This window comes from Kogia breviceps, chromosome 11 (genome assembly GCF_026419965.1).
Source record: "Kogia breviceps isolate mKogBre1 chromosome 11, mKogBre1 haplotype 1, whole genome shotgun sequence".
NCBI classification, from domain to species: Eukaryota; Metazoa; Chordata; class Mammalia; order Artiodactyla; family Physeteridae; genus Kogia; species Kogia breviceps.
Genome location: NC_081320.1, coordinates 41,158,499 through 41,180,437, shown reverse-complemented (window position 1 = coordinate 41,180,437; position 21,939 = coordinate 41,158,499). Strand labels below are relative to the sequence as shown.

Genomic DNA, 21,939 nt, shown 5'->3' with positions numbered 1-21,939 from the left:
ATTGGGCATGATTTCAGTGCCATCGCGATAGCGTTGTGAGGGTTAAATGAGCTCACGTCAAATGCTTACTTAGTCAAAGCCTGTTCCGCAGTCAGCGCTCAATAAATATTTGCGTTTATTGCATTCCTTGGGCTGGTGTTTGAGGGGAGAAGGGAAATGGAATTAGAGTTAGTGGGTTACGCGGGCCGAGCAAGGATCCTACATGCTCAAATAGAATGGCACCATCGAAAAGCGGCGACTGTTCCTTTACCACCGCTTCTCGTAAGACGGCCGGCGGAGGCCCAGCCTCTGGCCCTTCTAGCCACGGCGACTCTGTGGTAGCGAACCATAGAGTGGCGGAAGCGGCCCATCCCCTTCCTCTCCCGGTCCAACGACTTGGCGAAGCTTCTGGGGGTTTCTCTGGCGCGGAGCATTGTGGGGTTGCTGAGCGGCCCGGGCGCAGAGAAGAGGAGTAGCGGGCCCCTGAATAGGCTTCCAAGATGATGGTGAGTGGTGTCCTGCGCATCTGGCTCCATCCGCTGCCATCTGGTCAGTAGCTGGCGCCGCCTGGCCGGGGCCTGTCCAGTAGGACACCCCCCCACACACCGCCAGCCTACTGCCTCGGTCCTTCCCCCCGAGCCCTGTCTGTGGGTGATCCCGGCCCGCCGCCGCCTGGTGGGCCCGGGCGCAGAGCAGGGGCCCTCGGCGAGGGTTGTGTGGGGCTCAAGAGGAGACTCTGGTCTGGTCGGCTGGGGACTACAAATCCCAGGGTGCTTCGGGGCCGCGAACCCGCGTCGGCCACCCGGTTTTCTGAGCCCCCATAATCGTGACCTGGGTTAAATCACTGCGGGTTGAGCGTGCATACGCGGTCGAGGGCCAGACTTGGAAGCTCTGGCCGCCCTGGAAAATGCGGATGTGGAGCGGGTGCTTCCTAGAACCTGTAGAGGCAGCATGGGGACTTTATGTTGGGCCGAGCCCAAGGTCTCAACTATGGTCGCTCACTGCCTCGCGCCTGCTGCTGCGTGAATTGAAACAGACCTCTCCGCTCGTACTTGAATTAACTCATTCGTTCATTAAGTAAACGCATATTTATTACCTTTTGAATGTACTAGGCTCCGCTGGTTGTCGGAGGTCCAACTCCTCAGCCAGAAGAATAGGTAGGGCAGATGGGGACACTGCACCAGAGGGGGGAAGACCCGGTCTCTGACTCCGACCCTGTCTGCTCCTCCAGATGTGACATTAGGCGGCTATTCTAGTTGGCCACCTAACTCTGGTTCTCATCTTCTTAAGTTAGGGAAGTTGGTGAATCCTAGAGTGTCTCTGTAGCCCTCCTCCCTTCCCCGCTTCCACGGCGTCCCTTTTTCCATCTCAGAGCTGCAGATACCTTACGTGGGTCCCAGAGCACCTCGGTGGTGTCTCCTGAGTTGCTGTTGAACAGGGCCAGCTTTTAAGTGTTTGAAGCAAAACCTTAAGATACTGCTTCCTGTGCACTTGGCAGTTCACGCGTTCATTTTAGCCTATCCAACTCAGTTCTCTGTTCTTTTCCTGCTTCCTCAGCTTATCCCTGACCTAGTAGATGTCAAACTGACCCTTATGAAGTGTTCATTATGGCCAAATGCCCTGTGAATCCCACCTGTACCCAAGATAGAAGGAACCTGGCATTAATCTGTATTCCTTCTCCCTTTCATACCTCCAGTACTGCCTTTTTCAGTCCATCTTCAATGTTACTATTCCTGAAGTCATCTTCATCTTGTGTGCAGAGGCAGCATAGTAGAGCAGTGGAGAGTAAGGGCTCTGGAGCTACACTGAATGCCTAGGTTCGTAACTAGCTCTGCCACTTACTAGGTGTGTGACTTTGAGCATGGTATTACATTTCTGGTCCTAAGTCTGTTAAAGGGGATTAAATGAATGAATACATGTGAAGTGCCCATCAGGTAGTAACACTCAGCATGTTAGCTAGCTTGCTAGGTGGTTGCTTGCCCTTTCGTCCCTGTAATCCACCTTCCTTCCAAGGCTACCATAAGAGTTTTGGTTGGCCTGTAAAGAACTGGAGATCAGAACCAAGATTCTTCTGACTAGTGATAAAACCCTTCACCAAGAGGCTCCAGACCGTGGCACCTTGGGTTTTTCCTGAACTGACATCTGTTCTGTTTCTTTGCTGTATTGACCATTTATAGCTATTCTTTTGGTGGGTGAAACTTCAGTCACCCAGAATTCTCCTTGCTGTTATTGAATTGGTACCTGATATTCTGGAAGCCTTCTGTGATTGAAAGAGAGGTAAAAGGGTTCCCCAGAAAGCTCAGTCTTTGGTACAGCCATACAGAATGTATGCTTGCCTTTGTGGTATTGAGCACTACATGACTTAGCATATGAACACCTGTTGTTTTATAGAGCGTCAAGCTTAATAATGTTTAATAAAAGTTTTTAAGGAGGATGAGGAAGAAGACCATTAAGCTGAAATTACCAAGCCTTCCATGATACCCTTGGCAGATTACTGGATTCTGCTGTTGTTTCTTTACTTGAGTAGAAAAGCGGTTGGAAAGTAACTCAGGGACAGAAGCTGGGCTTTCCATAGCAGTGCTTGCCCCCGGGAAACTGATAGAAGAGGACCCATCCTGATTGACCTGGCTTGGCTCAATCCAGCCCTGCCACCTTTCCCTCCTTAAATGATCTCTGTACCCAGCCTACCATTTCTGTAGGGCCTTTAAAGCGTAGAGAACTTAGGGACAACGTGGTGAGCTGCTTCCAAGCCCTCCTTGCTTTGTACTTAAGAATTTTCAGTGAATTTAGTATCACCGTGCTGCTGATGCTTTTCCAAAAATAACTGACTGCCACCTTATTTCACGGCTTGTATAAAGCATTTTCAAGTGTAGTTGACCCTTGAAGAACTCAGGGGTTAGGGGACCTGACTCCGCTCAGTTGAAAATTTGCGTATGATTTAGTCAGCCCTCCAAATCCGGGATTCCTCTGTATCCGAGGATTCAACCAACCTTAGATAGTGTAATACGGTAGTATTTACTATTGAAAAAACATCCAGGTATAAACACAGTTCAAACCCATGTTCTTCAAGGGTCAATTGATATGTAACAGATTGATATGTAACAGTTGAATTTTCAGCACCAAAAGCTTCCGTATATTGCTTTGTATGTGACCAAATCTTGGCATTCTACACATTGAGATTAGTGTACTCCTTACCTTTGGGAAGCTTGTACTTTAAGATGGATGGCAATATAAACATTATGCTCAAGAAGGAGCAGAGAGAGTGTTGGGATCCCCTGTTCCCAATGCTCATGTTCACGGCTGTTGAGAAAACTGGAAGAATGGAGGCTCTGAGGAATTGCTGGCCTAGTGGTAAGAAAGTGGTTTTGGTAGAACAGGGCAGTGTGGCTCTTGTTGGTGGGGGTACAACTTGGAGGTAGAGGGAGAAAAAGTTTATAAAAACATTGGATAAGTTAGCCTTGGAGAGGTGAAAGTATCTGTCGAAGGAAATAGGAAGGGATTAAGACTAAAGTTGGTTTTTGATTTAAAACGTAAGGCTTCATCCAGGGCAGGGTTGGACCAGAGGTGACTTGAGGTTGCCCTGAGGAATGATTTAGCAGGACTGGGAGAAGGTGGGGCCTTTTGGGGGGGACAGCTTTCCTTGTGAGGAACCCGAAGGAAGGCTGAGAGTATAGAGAAGCCATTTCTTGCCACCACACCTGGGATACTACCATGAAAAGGAAGGAATTTTCCTTCCAGTATTCTTTTTTTTTTTTTTTTTTTTTTTTTTTGGTATGCGGGCCTCTCACTGTTGTGGACTCTCCCGTTGCGGAGCACAGGCTCCGGACGCGCAGGCCTAGCGGCCATGGCTCACGGGCTTAGTTGCTCCGCGGCATGTGGGATCTTCCCGGACCAGGGCACGAACCCGTGTATCCTGCATCGGCAGGCGGATTCTCAACCACTGCGCCACCAGGGAAGCCCCCTTCCAGTATTCTTTAAAAAAAAAAAGTAATGTTTGTTAGAAAAAGTTGAAACAAAACAAAATATCCAAGTGTCAAAACTTTCTTTACTTACCACTCTTATTCATTAGAGTTTGTTGTACATTTTTCCAGCCTGTTTTTATGCACTTGCACATTATATCCTGCCTCTTCTTAACCCATTTTCTATAGTTGTTTTTGTTTTTTTCCCAGTGTCAATTAGACTATTCCATTCCTCTGCTAAAAGCCTTTCCAGAGCTTCCCTTCTTTGTAGGACTAAAATCTAAACTTACGATAGTCTATAAGTGAGTAGTGACCTGGTGGCTGCTTCAGCCTCATTCCAGTCTTCCACTTACTCACTACCCTCCAGCTACACTGGCCAAAGGAGTCGAATTTTTAAAGAAACTGCTCAGTTAATGTGGAGTCAGCCTCCGGTTGCTTGACTTTGTAGTATGTGAATTCCTGTCTCCTTTTTGTTGGGCTGAGACAGTCCTGTGCTCTCCTATGCCTTCCCTGCTCAGACACCTGAAGTACCCCCTAGGGGTGGACATGGGCAGTGATTTTCAAACTTTATATTGTAATCCACAGGAAAAAATAAACTTCAAAGCATAGCGTAATAGCACACACATAACTAACATAACAAAAATGTTGCAACAGTATTTATCCTTAATTTGTTTTACACACATAAAATCAGTCACAAATGCAGGGAAGACTGGGCCTGGTTCATGAGCTCATCTCTGAAGGCACAGGCTTGGATGCAGAGAGAAAGCAGTCTTGTGTGCTAAGCTAAGGAATTACTGTCTGCTAATGGTCACTGGAGCAAAGGTACCTAAGCAGGCGCTTTAAAATAAGCAGATATCCCTGTCTTCCCAGAGTTTCTAAAGCAGTTCCATAGATTAAGCCTCTACGAGAACAGTGACTGTTCTGGAGACCAGTGCAAAATAGAGAAAAACTTGTTTAGGGTATCTGGTTGGAGATTAGTCACAAGGAGGCTTTATGGAACCAGCATGAGAGAGGGAAACATTGCTGTACAAATTAGATTTGTTGTCATTTTGTGAGGCAGACAAAGTTGCCATTTGTTTCTCTGCCTAGTTATTTCCCTACACTCCAGCTAAACATCATTGGTAAAGCTGTCTGCCTGGGCATCTCCAGGACAACATCTGAAGCCGTTAGCACCTCATATTTTGCATCAGTGCCTACTTCTCTACGATTAAGCTCTAGTGCAGATAAATGGATGTTTGCTGGAGGGTGAACACTGAGCGTGGCCTGCTTCCTCGAGGCTGTGACGTGGCCTAATTCCTTAAAACAGGGAAATGAGGTCAGAAGTTGAAAGGGCTATGCTTTTGCAGTTGGGCACTGGAGAACACATTATTTGATTTGTTCTTTTTGACTAAATCAGTGTTTCTCAAACCATTTTCTGGCACACCTGCAAGTATGCTATTTCTGGAGGGAGAGGCAGTTTAAGGAATGGATATAGTGGATGGACAGCAGAGGAATGTGGTTTAAAAGGGCCTCCAGATATTTCTGTTATTAGGGAGATGAGAGCAAGTAATGAATGATTACTTTTTAAAAAAATTCAATTGCTCTTTCTTCTCTAGCCCACACCAGTTATCCTGTTGAAAGAGGGGACTGATAGCTCCCAAGGCATCCCCCAGCTTGTAAGTAACATCAGTGCCTGCCAGGTGATTGCTGAGGCTGTAAGAACTACCCTGGGCCCCCGTGGTATGGACAAGCTCATTGTGGATGGCCGAGGTAAGTCTTCAGAGTTCCTCAGGCCAGTTGCAGAAGAGGAGGCTCCCCCAGAGTGTTTGGGGCTAGCAGAGGTTGTCATTAGAAATCGCACTGCTTTTAAGATCTCTGAAGGATTGCTCACTGTGAAGCAGTTTCTTTTCAGACATTGCCCTGAATGCTGAGCCCCACGGGAATATATGGGAGAAGCCCGGCTCAGGAGCCTATTGCCTTGTAGAGAGATTTAGCCTAGAAACACTATAAAACCTTCCGGAGTTGCCTGTGGTCACTCCCATTGTATCATGTTGCCAAGACGTGTTGCCAAATTCCCCCTTATGTTTTAGTGTATTAATTTACAAGTGAAATACTAGGGTATCAACTGTTAAGAATATCTAAATGATTATTCATTCTTATTTTAAAAAATGTTTTCTGTATCCAGTAGAGGTGTGCTCTTTGCTGTTCAAGGAAAATCAGGAGTCAGGAGTTCATGGTCTTTGGAATGTGTGATTTTAGGTGGCCCTTTTTTTTTTTTTTTTTTGAGGTACGCGAGCCTCTCACTGCTTTGGCCTCTCCCGTTGCGGAGCACGGGCTCCGGACGCACAGGCTCAGCGGCCACAGCTCACGGGCCCAGCCGCTCCACAGCATGTGGGATCTTCTCGGACCAGGACACAAACCCGTGTCCCCTGCATCAGCAGGTGGACTTTCAACCACTGCGCCACCAGGGAAGCCCCTAGGTGGCCCTTTTTGCACAGAGCTGACTCTGTAAAAAGATCAGTTCATTCCCACCATGAGCCCCTCTGTCCCATCCCAGTAATGTGTATATGGGCTCCAAGTCCAACTAGAAGACAGAATTTAAGAAAACGTCTTTACATTTTTACTTCGTTCCTTTTAAGGCAAAGCAACAATTTCTAATGATGGGGCCACAATTCTGAAACTCCTTGATGTTGTCCATCCTGCAGCAAAGACTTTAGTGGACATTGCCAAATCCCAAGATGCTGAGGTAGGAAAATCAAGCCTATATATTTCAGTGAGACACATGCCTGCTTGCTCCTTTGCTCTTCTTTCTTTAAAAATTTTGATTTTATGTCTAAAATTATAATTTCACAAGTAATTGCTTTTGACAGTATTTAGGTGGAATTAATAGTCTTTTAAAATTCCTGCTGTTCCACTGTGTGTGGCTGAGATCTTAAGATCAGGCCTGTTTGCTGTCATTCATTTGAATTGCTCGGTAAATAATTTAACCTCTCATCTGTTGGTTGCCTTATAAGATGGGGCTGGAGACTGTTTCCAGTTTACCTTTGTTTTTAAAAGAAAATTTTTTTATGGTGGTAAAATATACGTAGCATAAAATTTACCATCTTAATGTGTGCAAGTCAGTGACATTAACTTGTCTGCCTTTTTTTTTTTTTTTTGCGGTACACGGGCCTCTCACTGTTGTGGCCTCTCCCTTTGCGGAGCACAGGCCCCGGATGCGCAGGCTCAGTGGCCTTGGCTTATGGGCCCAGCCGCTCCGTGGCATGTGGGATCTTCCCGGACCGGGGCATGAACTCGTGTCCCCTGCATCGGCAGGCGGGTTCTCAACCACTGTGCCACCAGGGAAGCCCTAACTTGTCTGCCTTTTTAAAAACCATTTCTGACACTGGAATCTTGATAATAAATGTTGAGAGACAAGTTTGCATTTCAGAGTATTACAGATAAGTCCTGAAGTTATATCAAAAGGTCTGTTAGGACCCAGTAGCCTGTAAGACAGTATGGCTTATATAAAATTAAAGTGAGAATAGTCTAGATTTGATTGGTTAATATTTTCAACAAAGGAATACCTTTCTGTCCAGGAATTTGACAGCTTAAACCCTTTGCCACAGTAACCTTTTTTTCTCCCTGAAGTCCCTTAATATTATACAATGGACATAAGTAAATAAAAAATAAGTATCTTCTGAATCAGAGGTTAGCTAGTTTTTTTAAAAGCTCTTATTCTTAAAAAAGAGAGAGAGAGAGAGAAAGCTCTTATTCTTTTTCTCCTTCATTAAAAATAAGGTTTAGATCCTATCATAGAAAATAGCCATGTAAGAAAGATTAGCAGACTAGTGATCTGCTAATTCCAAATAGTGTTTAAAATAAAAAGGACCTTAGCTAGTCCTTAGAGGTTTGTTTTGTAAACTCCTGTAGTATTTTGTGCTCCTTAAAGAATATTTATCTCATACCTCTTGCTACTATGGTTATTTGTGACATGTGAGCGTTGTATTATATGCATCTATGGAACTGTCTTGCTCATCATAGTACCTTGTCCGTAATAAATAAGTTCTTGGCTAATATACATATATGATTTCATATTCTGGGGAAATTTGTCCAAATCAGCCCTCTTTGGAGAATGGCCTGGATGGGGAATTAATTTTGTGGCCCAGGACCATTTGATGGGATGAATACCTATCCACCAACACCTTTCTTCTACTTGTTGCAAAAAGCTGTGCTTCCCAGAAAAGGCTTAATATCCATTTAAACAGTCCCCAGTTTAAATGGGTAGATTGCTTAAAAAGTGGAGTTTTGGGGCTTTATCCCTGAATGTGAGAAAACGTGAATTTACTGTCATCCTCTTCCAGGTCGGTGATGGCACCACCTCAGTGACCCTGCTGGCTGCAGAGTTTCTGAAGCAGGTGAAACCTTATGTGGAGGAAGGTTTGCACCCACAGATCATCATCCGAGCTTTCCGCACTGCCACTCAGTTGGTATGGAAGTGCTGGTGAACTTGAGCGCTTTGTGCACCTTTGTATTTCTCTTAGGATACTATCTTTATTGGGGTGTGGAGGCACTGGGAACAAGGTTCCTTGGACATTTTCTGAATTCTACTGCCTAGGAATCTCAGTTCTACCATTCAGTAGCTTTTGACTAGGTATATTACTTAATCTCTTTAAGCCTCAGGTTTCCTGATAGACTATGATAATAAGCTCTTGGTGAGAGCTATTTTTGTTTTTATCAAGTACTTCATGGCACATCTTGAGACCTTGCTTTTATTGACCTTTGACTTTCATTCTGTAACCTGGGGTAAGTCAGTTCCTCTGTGCCTTACTTTGTCTCTTTACTATCTCTGTTTTGGGGTGGTGGCATTAAAATGAAATCATACATGAGAAGTAAGTATGAACGGATATCTTTTGAAAAAGATGGCTTTGAAAAGCCATGTTTAACATATAAATATGTGTATCGTATATTATATAACATACCTAATTAATATATAAAGTGCTAGAAGTTGTCACAGGTGCTGTTTGTAAGGCAGAAAATTTGGCCTAATTTAGTGTCATAGTCTGTTTCCATTCATTTGTTTTAGTGTGTTACCTGCAGATTGAGAGCTGAAACCTGATGTACCCTGATGATTCTTCAGAACTGTACCTGCTCTACATTTCCAACTTTGGGCATTTTCTAAACTATAGAGATTTATATTTTTCTGCGCAGCTACGAAGACTTAGAAATGTTGTTTCAGCTGTAGAGTAGAAATGCTTGAGATTTGGGAGCAGACAGGTTAGGGACTAGCAGGAGCGATTGGGATCCACTTCTCCAGTTTGTCTTTCGCATGAGAGACTCACCCAGCTTCTGTTCTCGGCAGGCTGTTAACAAGATCAAAGAGATCTCCGTGACTGTGAAGAAGGAAGATAAAGTGTAAGTTTGCAGTGAGCTTTGTCAGAACCTTGACTTCCCCTGGCCAAATTGAATGCAGAAGCTTGTGGAATCCCTGCATGGCCTGGGGCTGTTTGGCTCTTGCTAGACCTCTGGCTGTGCCCCAGCCCATGCATTACAAGAGAGGCTGTTGGTAGTAGTTTAAAAGCTATCACTCATAAGGTCTTTGACTGCAATCACTGGCTGTCACTGATAATCTGCCCTAAAGATACAGAGATGAAATTGTTGAGTTTGGGCTGAGTTTAGAGACTAGAACAGAAACTATCTCCACAATGCAGTAGACTCAGGTAAGGGGGGCTTTCAAGGCCTGATGCAGGTCCCACCCTTGTGTCCCAGGGAGCAGAGGAAGCTGCTAGAGAAATGTGCCATGACTGCTCTGAGCTCCAAGCTGATCTCCCAGCAGAAAGCCTTCTTCGCTAAGATGGTGGTGGATGCGGTGATGATGCTCGATGACTTGCTGCAGCTTAAAATGATTGGAATCAAGAAGGTTCAGGGTGGAGCCCTAGAGGTGAGCCTGCTGTGGCCTCCCTAGGAGGCTCTTGCTTTCCCATTGACCCTTCAGACAGCTTGGTGTAGGAGGAGAGCACACGGTACAGGAACAGAGAGAATGCATGTTGGGCTGGAAGGCAGACTAGAGCTGTTCCCCATACTGCTGCTACAGGCTTCTCCTGTAGGTGCATTTTGTAACCTCTGCAGACCTATATTTACTTGTCAGCAGAATGGAAGATTGAACTGGCTGATTTTAAGAATCTCATTGTTAATGTGGGACGGGGATAGGGCTAGCTCTGATAAATTATCTAAAACCCTCAATAAATATGAGAAGTACATTTCAGTCCATTCTTCTCCAAGTGATACGGCCAACCTCTCCCTTCTTTTATTCATTTGTTTTGAATAGATAATACATAATTCAAACTGTATAGAATTCCTAAAGGGAAAGACAAATGTCCCCTACACCACTCCTGCCCTAGATATAGCCACTGGTAACTCTGTGCATGTGTGTGCGTGTCCCCCTCCATGTCCCCATCCTTCCAGAAGTACTCTGCATCTATAAGTGCAAATGTAAATATTGTTTTCTTAAACAAATGCTCACTTGTAATACATAGTGTTCTGCAACTTGCTTTTGTCTACTTAACAACATATTTTTTCACTTATTTAAATTTAAGTAGACCTGTTGGCTAGTGGCCACTATATTGCACAGCATAACTATAACTTTGTTCTTTTTTTTTTTTTTTTTTTTTTTTGCTGTACGCGGGCCTCTCACTGTTGTGGCCTCTCCCATTGCGGAGCACAGGCTCAGCGGCCATGGCTCACGGGCCTAGCTTCTCTGCAGCATGTGGGATCTTCCCGGACCAGGGCACAAACCCGTGTCCCCTGCATCGGCAGGTGGACTCTCAACCACTGCGCCACCAGGGAAGCCCTAACTTTGTTCTTTTTTAACACAGAAGTATCTGTCTGGAAACCTTCTTTGATGTTGGTGTCTCCATGTTGGACCTTTTCTAGTCTTTGGCCTGCTCTACTTCTTACTTTACTCTTCCTTGATGACCTCAGCCTGAGGTGATTTGGACAGGACAAGACCTGCTTGAAATATTATATCCTGGCCCTTTACTTTTTGTTCTTTGAAGTCTTTGGAGGGACTTCTACCCCTCCAGATTGCATTTTCATTCTGTCCACCTCCCTTCTCTTCCTCCTGTCATGGCACATGTCAGTGGGATGAAGTTCTCTTTATATAATAAAGCTGTGAGGAATCTGGAGGTCATCTGAGCCATTCCCCATCTTCAGCCCCCACTACCACTCATGTTTCCGCCCATTCTTTGCATCATGGCTTGCCGACTTTGTCTTTACACACTGCTTTGATAGCAATATTCCATTTTCTCCTGGGCCTTCTTACTTCCGTAAACCCTTGAAATTAGATTGGCATTCACTAAACTAGGGATCAGAACTAATAATCTTATCTGGTGAGAAAGCCAGGGGCTCCAAGCCACACATTTGTTCTTCAGACTGTCCCACATCTCTTAAATGCATGTAAAACCCTTAACACAGTGCTTGACACACAATTCAGTAAATGGTGGTAGTAATTATTTACTTATTCTCAGGATTAACTGAAAACTTCCTGATCTATATCTTCAGCCTTTACCTCTCTCTTGAGCTTCATGCTCCTGGATCTCACTGCTACTGAGCTCATTATCTCATCCTCCAAACCTGTAATATTTTCTGTGTTCCTTAACATAGCTGGTATCACCACCATTATTCCGTCACTCAACCCAGAAGTCTAGGGTCATCCTTAAAAATATTTCCAATTCCCCACAACCTGTTGATCACTTTGTTTCATTTTACCTACCAATTTGTTGTTTCCTAAGTCTGTCTCTTTTACTAGACCATTGTCCTGGTAGTGGTCACTCTTCCTCCAGTCTTGCATCCCCTAAGTCCATTCTATTTTTTGTTGCAGCGTGAAGTTCCCCAGTTTACACTCTGTATGTAAAGCATTTTGGGGTTCCACACTGTGTACAGGATAAGAGTCAGGCCTTAGCAGAGCCTTTAAGATTCTTCTAAACTGGTCCCTGCCCTCTTATTTTGTATTCCAGCAACTGCAGGTAGCTTTTCATCCCCTGACTGCACCATACTGCCTCTGTCTCTTGGGAACATTTGTTTCTTTTTCTGTTTGACTAATTTCTGCTCATCCATCTTGATTCAGCTCAGGCATCACCCCCTTTAGGAGGCTGTGGATTTGAATGATGTAGGAATCTGTTTCACCGATAGGCTACAGTATTATAGACTAGGATTGTAGATTAGCACTGGCAGAGAACATATAGGTCGTTGAACTGAATACACTATTTTAAAAATTTTATTTTGTTGACGTATAGTTGATTTACAGTGTTGTGTTAATTTCTGCTGTACAACAAAGTGATTCAATTATATATACTTTTTCATACTCTTTTTTCATACTCTTTTCCGTTATGGTTTACCACAGTATACTGGATATAGTAGGACGTTGTTGTTTATCCATTCTATATATAATAGTTTGCATCTGCCAATCCCAAATTCCCAATCCATCCACCACCCCCCCTTGGCAGCCACAAGTCTGTTTTCCATGTTTGTGTTTCTGTTTCATAGATGAGTTCATTTGTGTCATATTTTAGATGGCACATGTAAGTGATATCATATGGTATTTGTCTTTCTCTTTCTGACTTACTTCACTTACTGAATACACCCTTCTTTACAGAGTGGGAAATGACTAGGTTTCTTAGTAAGAAAGAGATCTGAGATTTGAACCTGTCTTCTGATACTGCTGAAGCCACTCCCAGGTGCAACATGCTTTCTATTATGCCCTGCTATTAAATCCACCCCACAGCAAGCTCTGTTATGGAACAAGTGGTAGTAGTTCATATTTTGAGGGATCAAGATGGAAGTAGCCACAATGATAGCTTGGGAACTGCAGGAAATTTCTGACCCTTAGGACCTTTTGTTTTCATCTCCTGGAAGGAGGAAGCATCTAGGCTACAGCACACAAGTATGTATGTGCTCGTGTGCAGTGCAGGTAGGGAGGGGTATGTGTAGAAGACTGGGAGGTGGGGAGTTGGGATCAAAGTGCATCCCTTGGCACCTGCTTTGGAAGTCAGTCTTAGAGAACAGCCCAAACAGGCCTTTACCATGCTTAGTCTCTGCAAGCAAACTGGTTTTCCTTATACTGAAGGCACAACCAAAATATGTTCTGTATTTTTCCTAGCTTTTAGGATGATGGAAAAAGTTTGTTACAACAGTGAAATAAAAAAAACATGGTTAACTCTTTCAGGTTCACAGAAATGGACATGCATTATTAGTCCAGCACACCACTAACTTGATTTCATTTCATGCCAGTACTGAACTGTTGAACTGTTTGTTTTTTTAAACAGGAGTCCCAGCTTGTAGCTGGTGTTGCATTCAAGAAGACTTTCTCTTATGCTGGGTTTGAAATGCAACCCAAAAAGTACCATAATCCAATGATTGCCCTTTTAAATGTTGAGCTCGAGCTGAAAGCTGAGAAGGATAATGCGGAAATCAGAGTCCACACAGTTGAGGTAGGCCCTACCATCTGGCAGTGGCATGGAAATGGGCAACATTCTGGGCCATAGCTAGCCTTGGGCCTTTGTGGCCATCTTGGGCTTAGCTTTGTTTCTCAGGTACCTTATGGGCTCCTTTCTCCTCCTATCCCCCTAAATATTAATGTCTAAATACTGGGTCCACTTCTTTTCTCACTCTGTGCTCTCTCTCAGTGACCTGGACCTGAGGAGGTTTGGATAGGGCAAACATGCTGAAATATTATCCTCTGGCCCCAGGGAAGGGGCTTGCAGGGGCCTCTTAGCTATATAGTGAGCCCAGTATTTTGATTCCTCTTATTTGGGCAGATGTGAACTCTGCCCTTTCTATACTGGGGCCTGTGTTGCAGGGACAGGTGTGCTGCCAACATTGATATCACCAAGGCTGTCTCTGGAGGTAGCAGTGTCACCCAGCTATAAGCAAGTATTCTTGGAAAATGTGTCCCCGACACAGAATGGCCTTTGGGGGAAAGGGTCTTGTCATTGGTAACTCCATGGGTGCAGTGCCTCAGAGGAGCTAGAACTTAGCCAGGCTAAAGTATGTCTCACACCGTAGCAAGTGCTAGCTCTGGAGTAGCTCCCAGTCCTGGAGTTACTTTCTGCCTTTGTGTTTGAAAGTTTTAGGTGATTCCTAAGTTACATTATAGGGTCCTTGTATATTTGGACTGAGAGGAGGCTATTCTCTTTACCCCTGTTAATTCCCAAATAAATCAGTATATTTTATTTGGCGGGAGAGTGTTATATTTTAACACACCATATAGGCTAACCTCCACCCCAAAGCACCCTCATCCTTCATACCATATAGGCTAACTTCCACCACAAAGCATCCTTATCCTTTTCTGGGTCTCTTCAGGATTATCAGGCAATTGTTGATGCTGAATGGAACATTCTTTATGACAAATTAGAGAGGATCCATCACTCCGGAGCCAAAGTCGTCTTGTCCAAACTCCCCATTGGGGACGTGGCCACCCAGTACTTTGCTGACAGGGACATGTTCTGTGCTGGCCGAGTGCCAGAGGAGGATCTGAAGAGGACAATGATGGTAACCAAACTTTCACAGGCTGCTTCTTGGTCTTTGTGGCCCCAGGGGGGTTTTCACTTACCCCTGGTGTACTGGAGTGGTTGGTATGTGAATCTAGAACTGTCTTCTTAACTCTTTTTGCCATGAAACACTCCAGTTCCAGTGTGTATGTGCTCAGTATACAAGAGTTAATCTAACCAAACAAGTGAGGGAAGCTGATTTGTAAGGAAACCTAGCAGTAGGGCTATGATTAGCTGGCTAAACTCCAGTCTGGATGTTTCCGGCCAGGTTTCCTCCCTTCTTGAGCATCTCACCAAAGATGCTTCAGGTGTAAAGCACTGCTCCTGACTTCAGTCACTGGGCCCAAAGCACCCTAGTTTAGGGGAGGGGGTATTGGGTGAAACAAAGGGTCACCATCTCCTTTTAACCAGGCTTGTTTGCCCTTCGTGTGTCTTAGTTCTGTTTTGTTTTCTCCTCTTCTAGAGGGAGCCTGGAGGTCAGGGTGAGAGTGGGTCGTCCAGTGAGGAGAGCTCCGGGGCACCATGGCAGTCTAACATGGGAATTGGCTTTAAGACTAAGTGGCAGGAAGCTCACTTCTGGCCTCGTGTGAGCCTTCACTGCTAGATGATGTTGTCTTGTGTTCCTCAGGCTTGCGGAGGCTCCATCCAGACCAGTGTGAACGCTCTGTCATCAGATGTTCTGGGCCGCTGCCAGGTCTTTGAAGAGACCCAGATTGGAGGCGAGAGGTGAGCAGTAGGCCTGGGCCCCCTGTTTGCTTAGCTCACGAGACTTGCCTGATGACCTTCTGCCATCTTTGGGGTGTGGTGTATATATAGCACATGCTATTCTCTTCTGAGGTTTTATATCTCTTGGGGCATAAAGAGCTCAGATATATAGACTGTTTTGGGAGGGAAGAAGATCAAGTTGGGTCTAAAGTCTGATTCCACAATCTTTTATGCCCCTGTGGTACAGCCCTAGACCTTCCCAAGAACATGTCTTTAAGAGTGGGCTTGGAGAACCTTAGTGAGGAACAGAAGAGCAGCTGCTGAGTGTTGGGAGGACGTGGTGAGGTTAGAACATAGCGGGTTGGCAGCAGAAAGGAGTTCACAAGTATGATTTGACCCTGGGTGTAGGTACAATTTCTTCAAAGGCTGCCCCAAGGCCAAGACTTGTACTATCATCCTCCGTGGTGGCGCTGAGCAGTTTATGGAGGAGACAGAGCGGTCCCTGCACGACGCCATCATGATTGTCAGAAGGGCCATCAAGGTACTAGGCTGGGAGCTTCTAGCCTACACAGCTCACTCTGCCTCTTGAGCCGATGAGACCCTGGATTTGTGTGGTGATTCCTTCCCTGTATAACCTGTCCTTCCATGTGGGGCACGTGGGCCCTGATTTGTCTCACAGATGATAAACAGCCTCAGTCTCTCAAGTCGTGCTGCTTAAAAGCTAAGACTTGTTCTTGTGAGCAGCTGTGGAGCTGATGGAGTCAGCCATCCCAGGGATTGTGCCAGTGCCCTCAAGCTGCAGGTGACCTTGAAGATGGTCAGAAACCATAAGGTTCACCAGATTGAACTTGGGATGAGCTAGACACGGTCCATGCCTGGGCTTCCTGGGGCTTGGGCTGAGGGAGGGAATGTGGAACCAGCCCTCTTTCTGGGCTAGAGGGCCTATTGACTGAACGGCCCAATTTGGCCATGGCTGGAGCTTAGACCATGGGACCCCTTGCATTTAGTGGTGGGTCTGGTCTCTGCAGAATGATTCAGTGGTGGCTGGTGGCGGCGCCATTGAGATGGAGCTCTCCAAGTACCTGCGAGATTACTCAAGGACCATTCCAGGAAAACAGCAGCTATTGATTGGGGCCTATGCCAAGGCATTGGAAATTATCCCACGCCAGCTGTGTGACAATGCTGGCTTTGATGCCACAAACATCCTCAACAAGCTGCGGGCTCGGCACGCCCAGGTGGGTTATTCCTCTCCTCCGGGTCCAGGGACTGGGTGGACGGGGCTAGATTCTGAGTGTGTGTTGTGCTTACTCAAGCTCTGTGTGGCCAGCCCAGGTGATAGTGCTGGAACCAAACCCAATACCAACTGCCTGCCTCCTCTGAGGTCAGAAGGAAAGACCAGTGCTGGGACTGGCAGTTCCAGGATTTGTTCAGTGCTGCTTCCAAGAGTCTGATCACCCCTCACGGTGCAGTGAGAGTAACCAAAGGAAACTTGTGGCCTCCTGCCTGGAAGCATATACCATATGTACTGGGTTCCTTGGTGGGGAAGCACTCCAGGGCCCTGCTGACAGCAGTCGAACCATGGCTCTACCACCTCCAAGTTGTGATCTCTCTGAGAATTTAATTTGTTCACCTGCTGTTTAGCAAATACTCGTTTAGAGATGTTTCTTAAATGCTGTCTGTTAAATGCTCAGTGTGGTGACAGCAGCATTAAGTGAGTGACTTAGCTTCTGACTTGTATTAGAACTTGAAGTAAGTCACTCTCTGTGTCTGTTTCCTTGTCTGTAAAATCGGGACTAATGGAAGCAGTGAGATGATGAAATGAGATAGGGGATTGGAAAGTGTTCCTCTTGAGAAGCCTGGTTTGACATACACAGTCCTCAGGTGACCTGAGGACGAGGCCTCCCTAAAAGCCAGCAGCTTGCCTAGGAGAGGTCCCGGAGGTCTTCTGTGGTCAGCACTTCTCAGGTTGGGGGTTGGGGAGGAGTGGGAAGAGGCTTCCAGGCTCCTGTTGTGATGCCACCTTCCTCAGGGAGATGCCAGCGGGTTCAGAGAGCCTGAAGATTCCTAACAATCCGAGTTGTTCAGAGGATGTGCAAGAAGAAATTTGAGAGCAGTTCCATATCACTTTCCCTCTTTTTCTGCTCTTTTAGGGGGGCATGTGGTATGGCGTGGACATCAACAATGAGGACATTGCTGACAACTTTGAGGCCTTCGTGTGGGAGCCGGCCATGGTGCGGATCAACGCCCTGACTGCAGCCTCTGAGGCCGCGTGCCTTATCGTGTCCGTAGATGAAACCATCAAGAACCCTCGCTCAACAGTGGATGCTCCCCCAGCTGCTGGCCGGGGCCGAGGTCGTGGCCACCTCCATTGAGAGGCACCCCAGCTCTCACCGCAGGCTGCCTGCAGGCAGTGCTTACTCTGTCTTGGTGAAATGGTATTATAAGGAAGGGGTAGTATTTGGACCACTCTGTTCTCACTGGAGGTTATTTAAATAAAACTTAAAAGACTTAGAATTCATTTTGCAAATTATTTGGGCACAGGAGTTGTACTCATAAATGTCTTGACTGCAGCTCAGAATTGTAGCTTTATATGTACTCACCCAATAGGTAGAAAAGAGAAAATCATCTTCCCTCTTGGGCTGAGTCCTCCACAGCCTCTACTCATTGTTAGGCAGAGTGTAGGGCCACTCTCCCAGGGGGAGGAGCTCCACCTGAGTGGCCCCTGTCTGGAAGTTGAGCTTGGGTTGCTTTCTCAGTCCTAGCAGTGGCTGGGAGGTGTGGAGCTGCTTCCTTTTCTTCTGACATCACCTTATTTAGCCCTGGCCTCGCCTGGCTCTGCTCCCAGGGTTTCTCTGGGTTTGAGTTAAATGCATTACATGACCTTGTCTACCCCTTCTACTTCCGTATTCTTTTGGCTCAGTCTTTTCATCCCTCTTTCTTTCAAGATGTTGAGGGCTTTCGGAGGAATGTTTCAGAGAGGACAGATCATTTCAAAACTCTTGTGACTTCTTGGAAGTAAGTCCATTGAGGAGGAAGCTGAAGGAGCCACCCGGTCTTCTCAGTTCAGCCACCAGTGGTCCTTTCTGCCTTCTTCTGACCAGTGGAAGTTTAGAACGGCCAGCACAGATAAAATCAGCAGTCGAACTGCCTCCTTGTTTATTGCTAGTTCTGAGAGTTGGCCTGCAGCTACCTGTAATTAATAGGAAGCTTCTGCTCCCTAAATCTGGGAAGTGATTTTTTAAAAAATCTCTGCGTTCCAGCCAAGTCAGATGAACTCAGAAGCAGAACGGGGGTGGTGGCAGGTCCAGACTTCGGAGTTTGGCATCCCTCCTAACTTGATGGTCTGTAAGTAAATTTTTTTCAGCTGTTCTACCTGTATAACGGTAATAGCTGACTCATAGTTGTGGGGATAAGTGCTCATCTACTTGTTTGATGCTAGAGCCACACAGTTTAAGCCTAAACACCTGTTCTTTTTTCTGATTTTTAAATGTTTCAAGACCTGAGTAATCAACTCAGTGGGGCAACCCCATTTTGTAAAATGGGAGAGTTGAGCCAGACCATGATGGGGAGCTGGTCTCCATCAGTCCAAAGTCGGACTGGCCAGAGCATCCTGAGGTTACCAAGCCAGAGAGGGGATGGGCAAGTGTATGCTGTTCCTGCTATATTTGTGCTGGGGTTGCCCTTAAAGATGGCTTCTCCTGGCTGAGAGTCAGAAAGGAAACCCTGAGGCTCTTTCTATCTCCCTGCACACACTGAAAGCTATGGCATGGTCAGTAACTGCATGGCCTTCCTCCAGCCACGATGTCTGCTGTCCTGAGACAGGTCTTCCTAACGCTTCAGTTCACCTCACTGATGCCATTCATCCACCTCCTTCCTACCTCAGTGCATTTCAGCTGAAGGAATGTTTGGTGACAGACTTGCAAATGTGGCCGCCTACCATTTACTTCCCTGAGGCAGATATGATTCCAGTTTCACCATCTTTTATTGGATACAGAGCCACAAATTCTGATGCCCATTTGAGTCCTTTTAAATACATACGCTCGGGTACATTCAGCAAAGGGCATCTATGGGTGATGTGGAACAAAGTGCTGGGATGGTGATGCCTGGGTGGGGCAGAAAAGTGGGGCCAGGGAAGGCCCCCTGGGGGCTGGAGGTACTGGCACCACTTCAGAAACAAAACCAAAAAAATGCTCTCCACCCCTCTGCCTGATGTGCTTGGGGTGAGGGAAGCTCCCTTGTCACAGCTCAGGCCCACCGCAGCCTGGCTGTGCAGGGAAGGCAGGGCCTGGGGCCAGTTATGGAGGTCCCCGCCAGCAGGGCTCACTAGAGCCAGGCCTACTGGCACCAGCCATGAGGCGAGTCTGCCCCTGCATGCAAGACCCCTGCCAGGGCAAAGCTGAGGCCTGGGGCCCTGCCGGCAGTGGCAGACAAGGCTCGGACTTGTGGCGGGGAAGCCTGCCTGATTGTCGGGGCAGTCTTGGGACTGGCCAGGGTCCCAAGGGGTTGGGGTCAGACTAGGAGCTGGTTGCCTTAGTTGGCCCTGGTATTCTGATCTTCACCCAATCCTAAACCTTATCCTCAGGCAAGGCTGTAGATGAACACACTTGTCCGGGAATAAATACACACACGATACACAGCAATATGTACAGAAATGGGGCCTGGGACAAGGCTGGGTGAGAAAGCACAGCCACCAGGGGTAAAAAGAGAAGTGCTAGGCCCCTGGGGGAGGGAAGTTCCACTCCTCAGGGACTGATGGGCTGGGACAGATCCCACTGGTATGAGTTAACTCCTCTGGGCACTTGGGCCCTGCACCCAGTCACCATCTCTCCTGTTTTCACCCCAAGTCCACCAGGAACTGGGTCTTTGGCACCAATAGTCCCTCTGGAAAGATCTTCAACTTAGTGCCCAAGAGGGACTGGGGCATGGGCAGCTCCCCACCGGCAGCCCAGAGGACTAGAGACCAGGACCAGGGGGACAGGCAGGACCCAAAGGCAAAGGACAGAGTCAAACCTTGGAGCAGCAGGCCTTGGGAAGGAGGTGGCGCTTTTTTTTTTTTTTTTCCAGCAATTGCTGAGGGACTGGCTCAAACTCCACTCTCATGGGACTAGGAAAACATGAGCTGCCTTGGTCCTTAGGTGGTCTCCTGGCCAGTGAAAAGCCATGGTTCTGGGCAGCCCACTTTCTCTCCCTCAGGGATGCAGATACAGCATCTCCTTTGTTCTCTGCCAGTGCTGTGGGGAGGCAGCCTGAATAAAGCACGATATACTCAAGCCAAATACCCCAAGCCTCCCAGGCGCTGGGCTGGCAAGGAAAGGTGGTAAGGACACCAAGTGGCCATCACCCATGGGGCCTCTGCACATGCTGGGACCCCTGGAGCAGGGCCTGTGTTGGTTTGCTCTCACAGATACTCCTCTTTTGCATCTCATCAGGTGTGAGATGTGGAAGAGGGCTCTCCTGTGGGTGAGTGAAGGATAAGGTGCTCCTAGGGACGGCTAGGCCCTCCATCCCTGTTTGCCATCTTCAGGCCCAGCTGTGTGCTTGCCAGAGAAGTGATCAAGTGAACAAAAGCTCTCCACTCAGCTGCAGGGCTCATCCCCCTGAGGCAAAAACAGCATCAAGCTGGTGGGGAGCCCGCAAACCCACCAGTTCTCAGGGCAGATATGAAGGCCAGGGCACGCAAGTCTGTCAGCCCCAGGTGTGCAGCGGTACAGGCTGTGACCCATCGTTCCCATGGGCAGAGGCTTGGACCTGTGCAATATGCACCCCACACAGCCCTCACACACTCAGCTAGAAAATACAGGGCGGGGGGCTTGGCGGGTTTCCCGGAAACAGCCCAACTTGTTGAGAGGCAAACTTCCCACCAGCAGGAGAGGGGAGTCTTGTTCACTCTGCTGCCCCAGTGCTGGTGGTGCTTGGTGCTACTGCACAGAAGAAACCTACAACAACCGTCAGGCCTTTCAGCACCACCTTTCTCCCACTCAAGCCTGCTGCCTGTGCACCCTGACCTTTCCCAGAACTGATGCCAGGCATTCCAGCGGGCATCTTCCCAGGGAGAAATTGCCCAAAGCCTTGTATTCAGGGATGGAGGCTACCTAGGGCAGAAAAAGCCCCTCAGTAGGACAGGCTCGGGCCAAGCGGGGTATCCCTTTGTGCTTTGTCCAGGAGACATCCTGGGGTCACAGGGAGCAGGGGCTACGGAGGGAGGATGCAGTTGGCAAAGCAGAACAGACACACCCAGGGCAACCAGGCCAAGTGGACTTCCACCTTCCTTCCAGGCCCCAGAACAGAGGAAAGTTGTGCTTCTCCTTCGTGACTCCTGGGGACAGGGCTGGGGAGGTTAAGAGCCAATGGAACCAGCTGCTCTGGGGTGGGGATGCCACACAGCCAAGGCTTCATGCAGGACTGGACAGGGAGTTGCCAACATGCCACCCTTGGTATTTGGGGTCTTCAAAGGGCAGGGCCCAAACAAGCCACAGGAGGAAAATCATCAACCATGAAAACAGCCAGGACATAGCTGAGTAGGGAGCCAGGAGAGCTGGGTACACTTTTGATCCTGTGGGGTCGCAGCTCTAGAGGCCTCGTTGCAGGGTAACCCAGAGCGGGGTTGATGTCCGTGCCAGGTTGTGGCATTAAGTTGGGTTTCTGGAAAGGACTGCGAAACTAGAGGAGCCCAGCCCCAGCCAGAACCAGTGGCCTAATGATTAGGGCTGAAAGCCCACCCTGTAACAGGAGAGAAGGACCTAGATCAATGTTTGAAAGAACTTTCCAAATGAAGGTTGGCAGGACCCACG

The 21,939-nt window shown here is 47.2% G+C and overlaps 1 protein-coding gene across 1 annotated transcript; it reads left to right on the top strand.

The window, feature by feature from the left end:
- Window positions 1–145: 145 nt before the first annotated feature.
- On the top strand, window positions 146–17,662 carry CCT7 (chaperonin containing TCP1 subunit 7). The gene is made up of 12 exons (XM_059078875.2): window positions 146–485; window positions 5,534–5,687; window positions 6,557–6,663; window positions 8,261–8,386; window positions 9,259–9,311; window positions 9,666–9,837; window positions 13,220–13,384; window positions 14,256–14,444; window positions 15,072–15,169; window positions 15,557–15,689; window positions 16,177–16,383; window positions 17,299–17,662. Exons 1-12 carry the CDS (start codon window positions 480–482, stop codon window positions 17,518–17,520), a joined length of 1,632 nt encoding a protein of 543 aa, XP_058934858.1. The 5' UTR covers window positions 146–479; the 3' UTR covers window positions 17,521–17,662.
- Window positions 17,663–21,939: the final 4,277 nt, after the last annotated feature.

What these genes read in the sequence shown, in the direction of transcription:
- CCT7 (XM_059078875.2), top strand. An exon ending in CCAAATCCCAAGATGCTGAG is followed by an intron (nt 6,664 to 8,260) that starts GTAGGAAAATCA and finishes ATCCTCTTCCAG; the next exon opens with GTCGGTGATGGCACCACCTC. An exon ending in TTGTCAGAAGGGCCATCAAG is followed by an intron (nt 15,690 to 16,176) that starts GTACTAGGCTGG and finishes TGGTCTCTGCAG; the next exon opens with AATGATTCAGTGGTGGCTGG.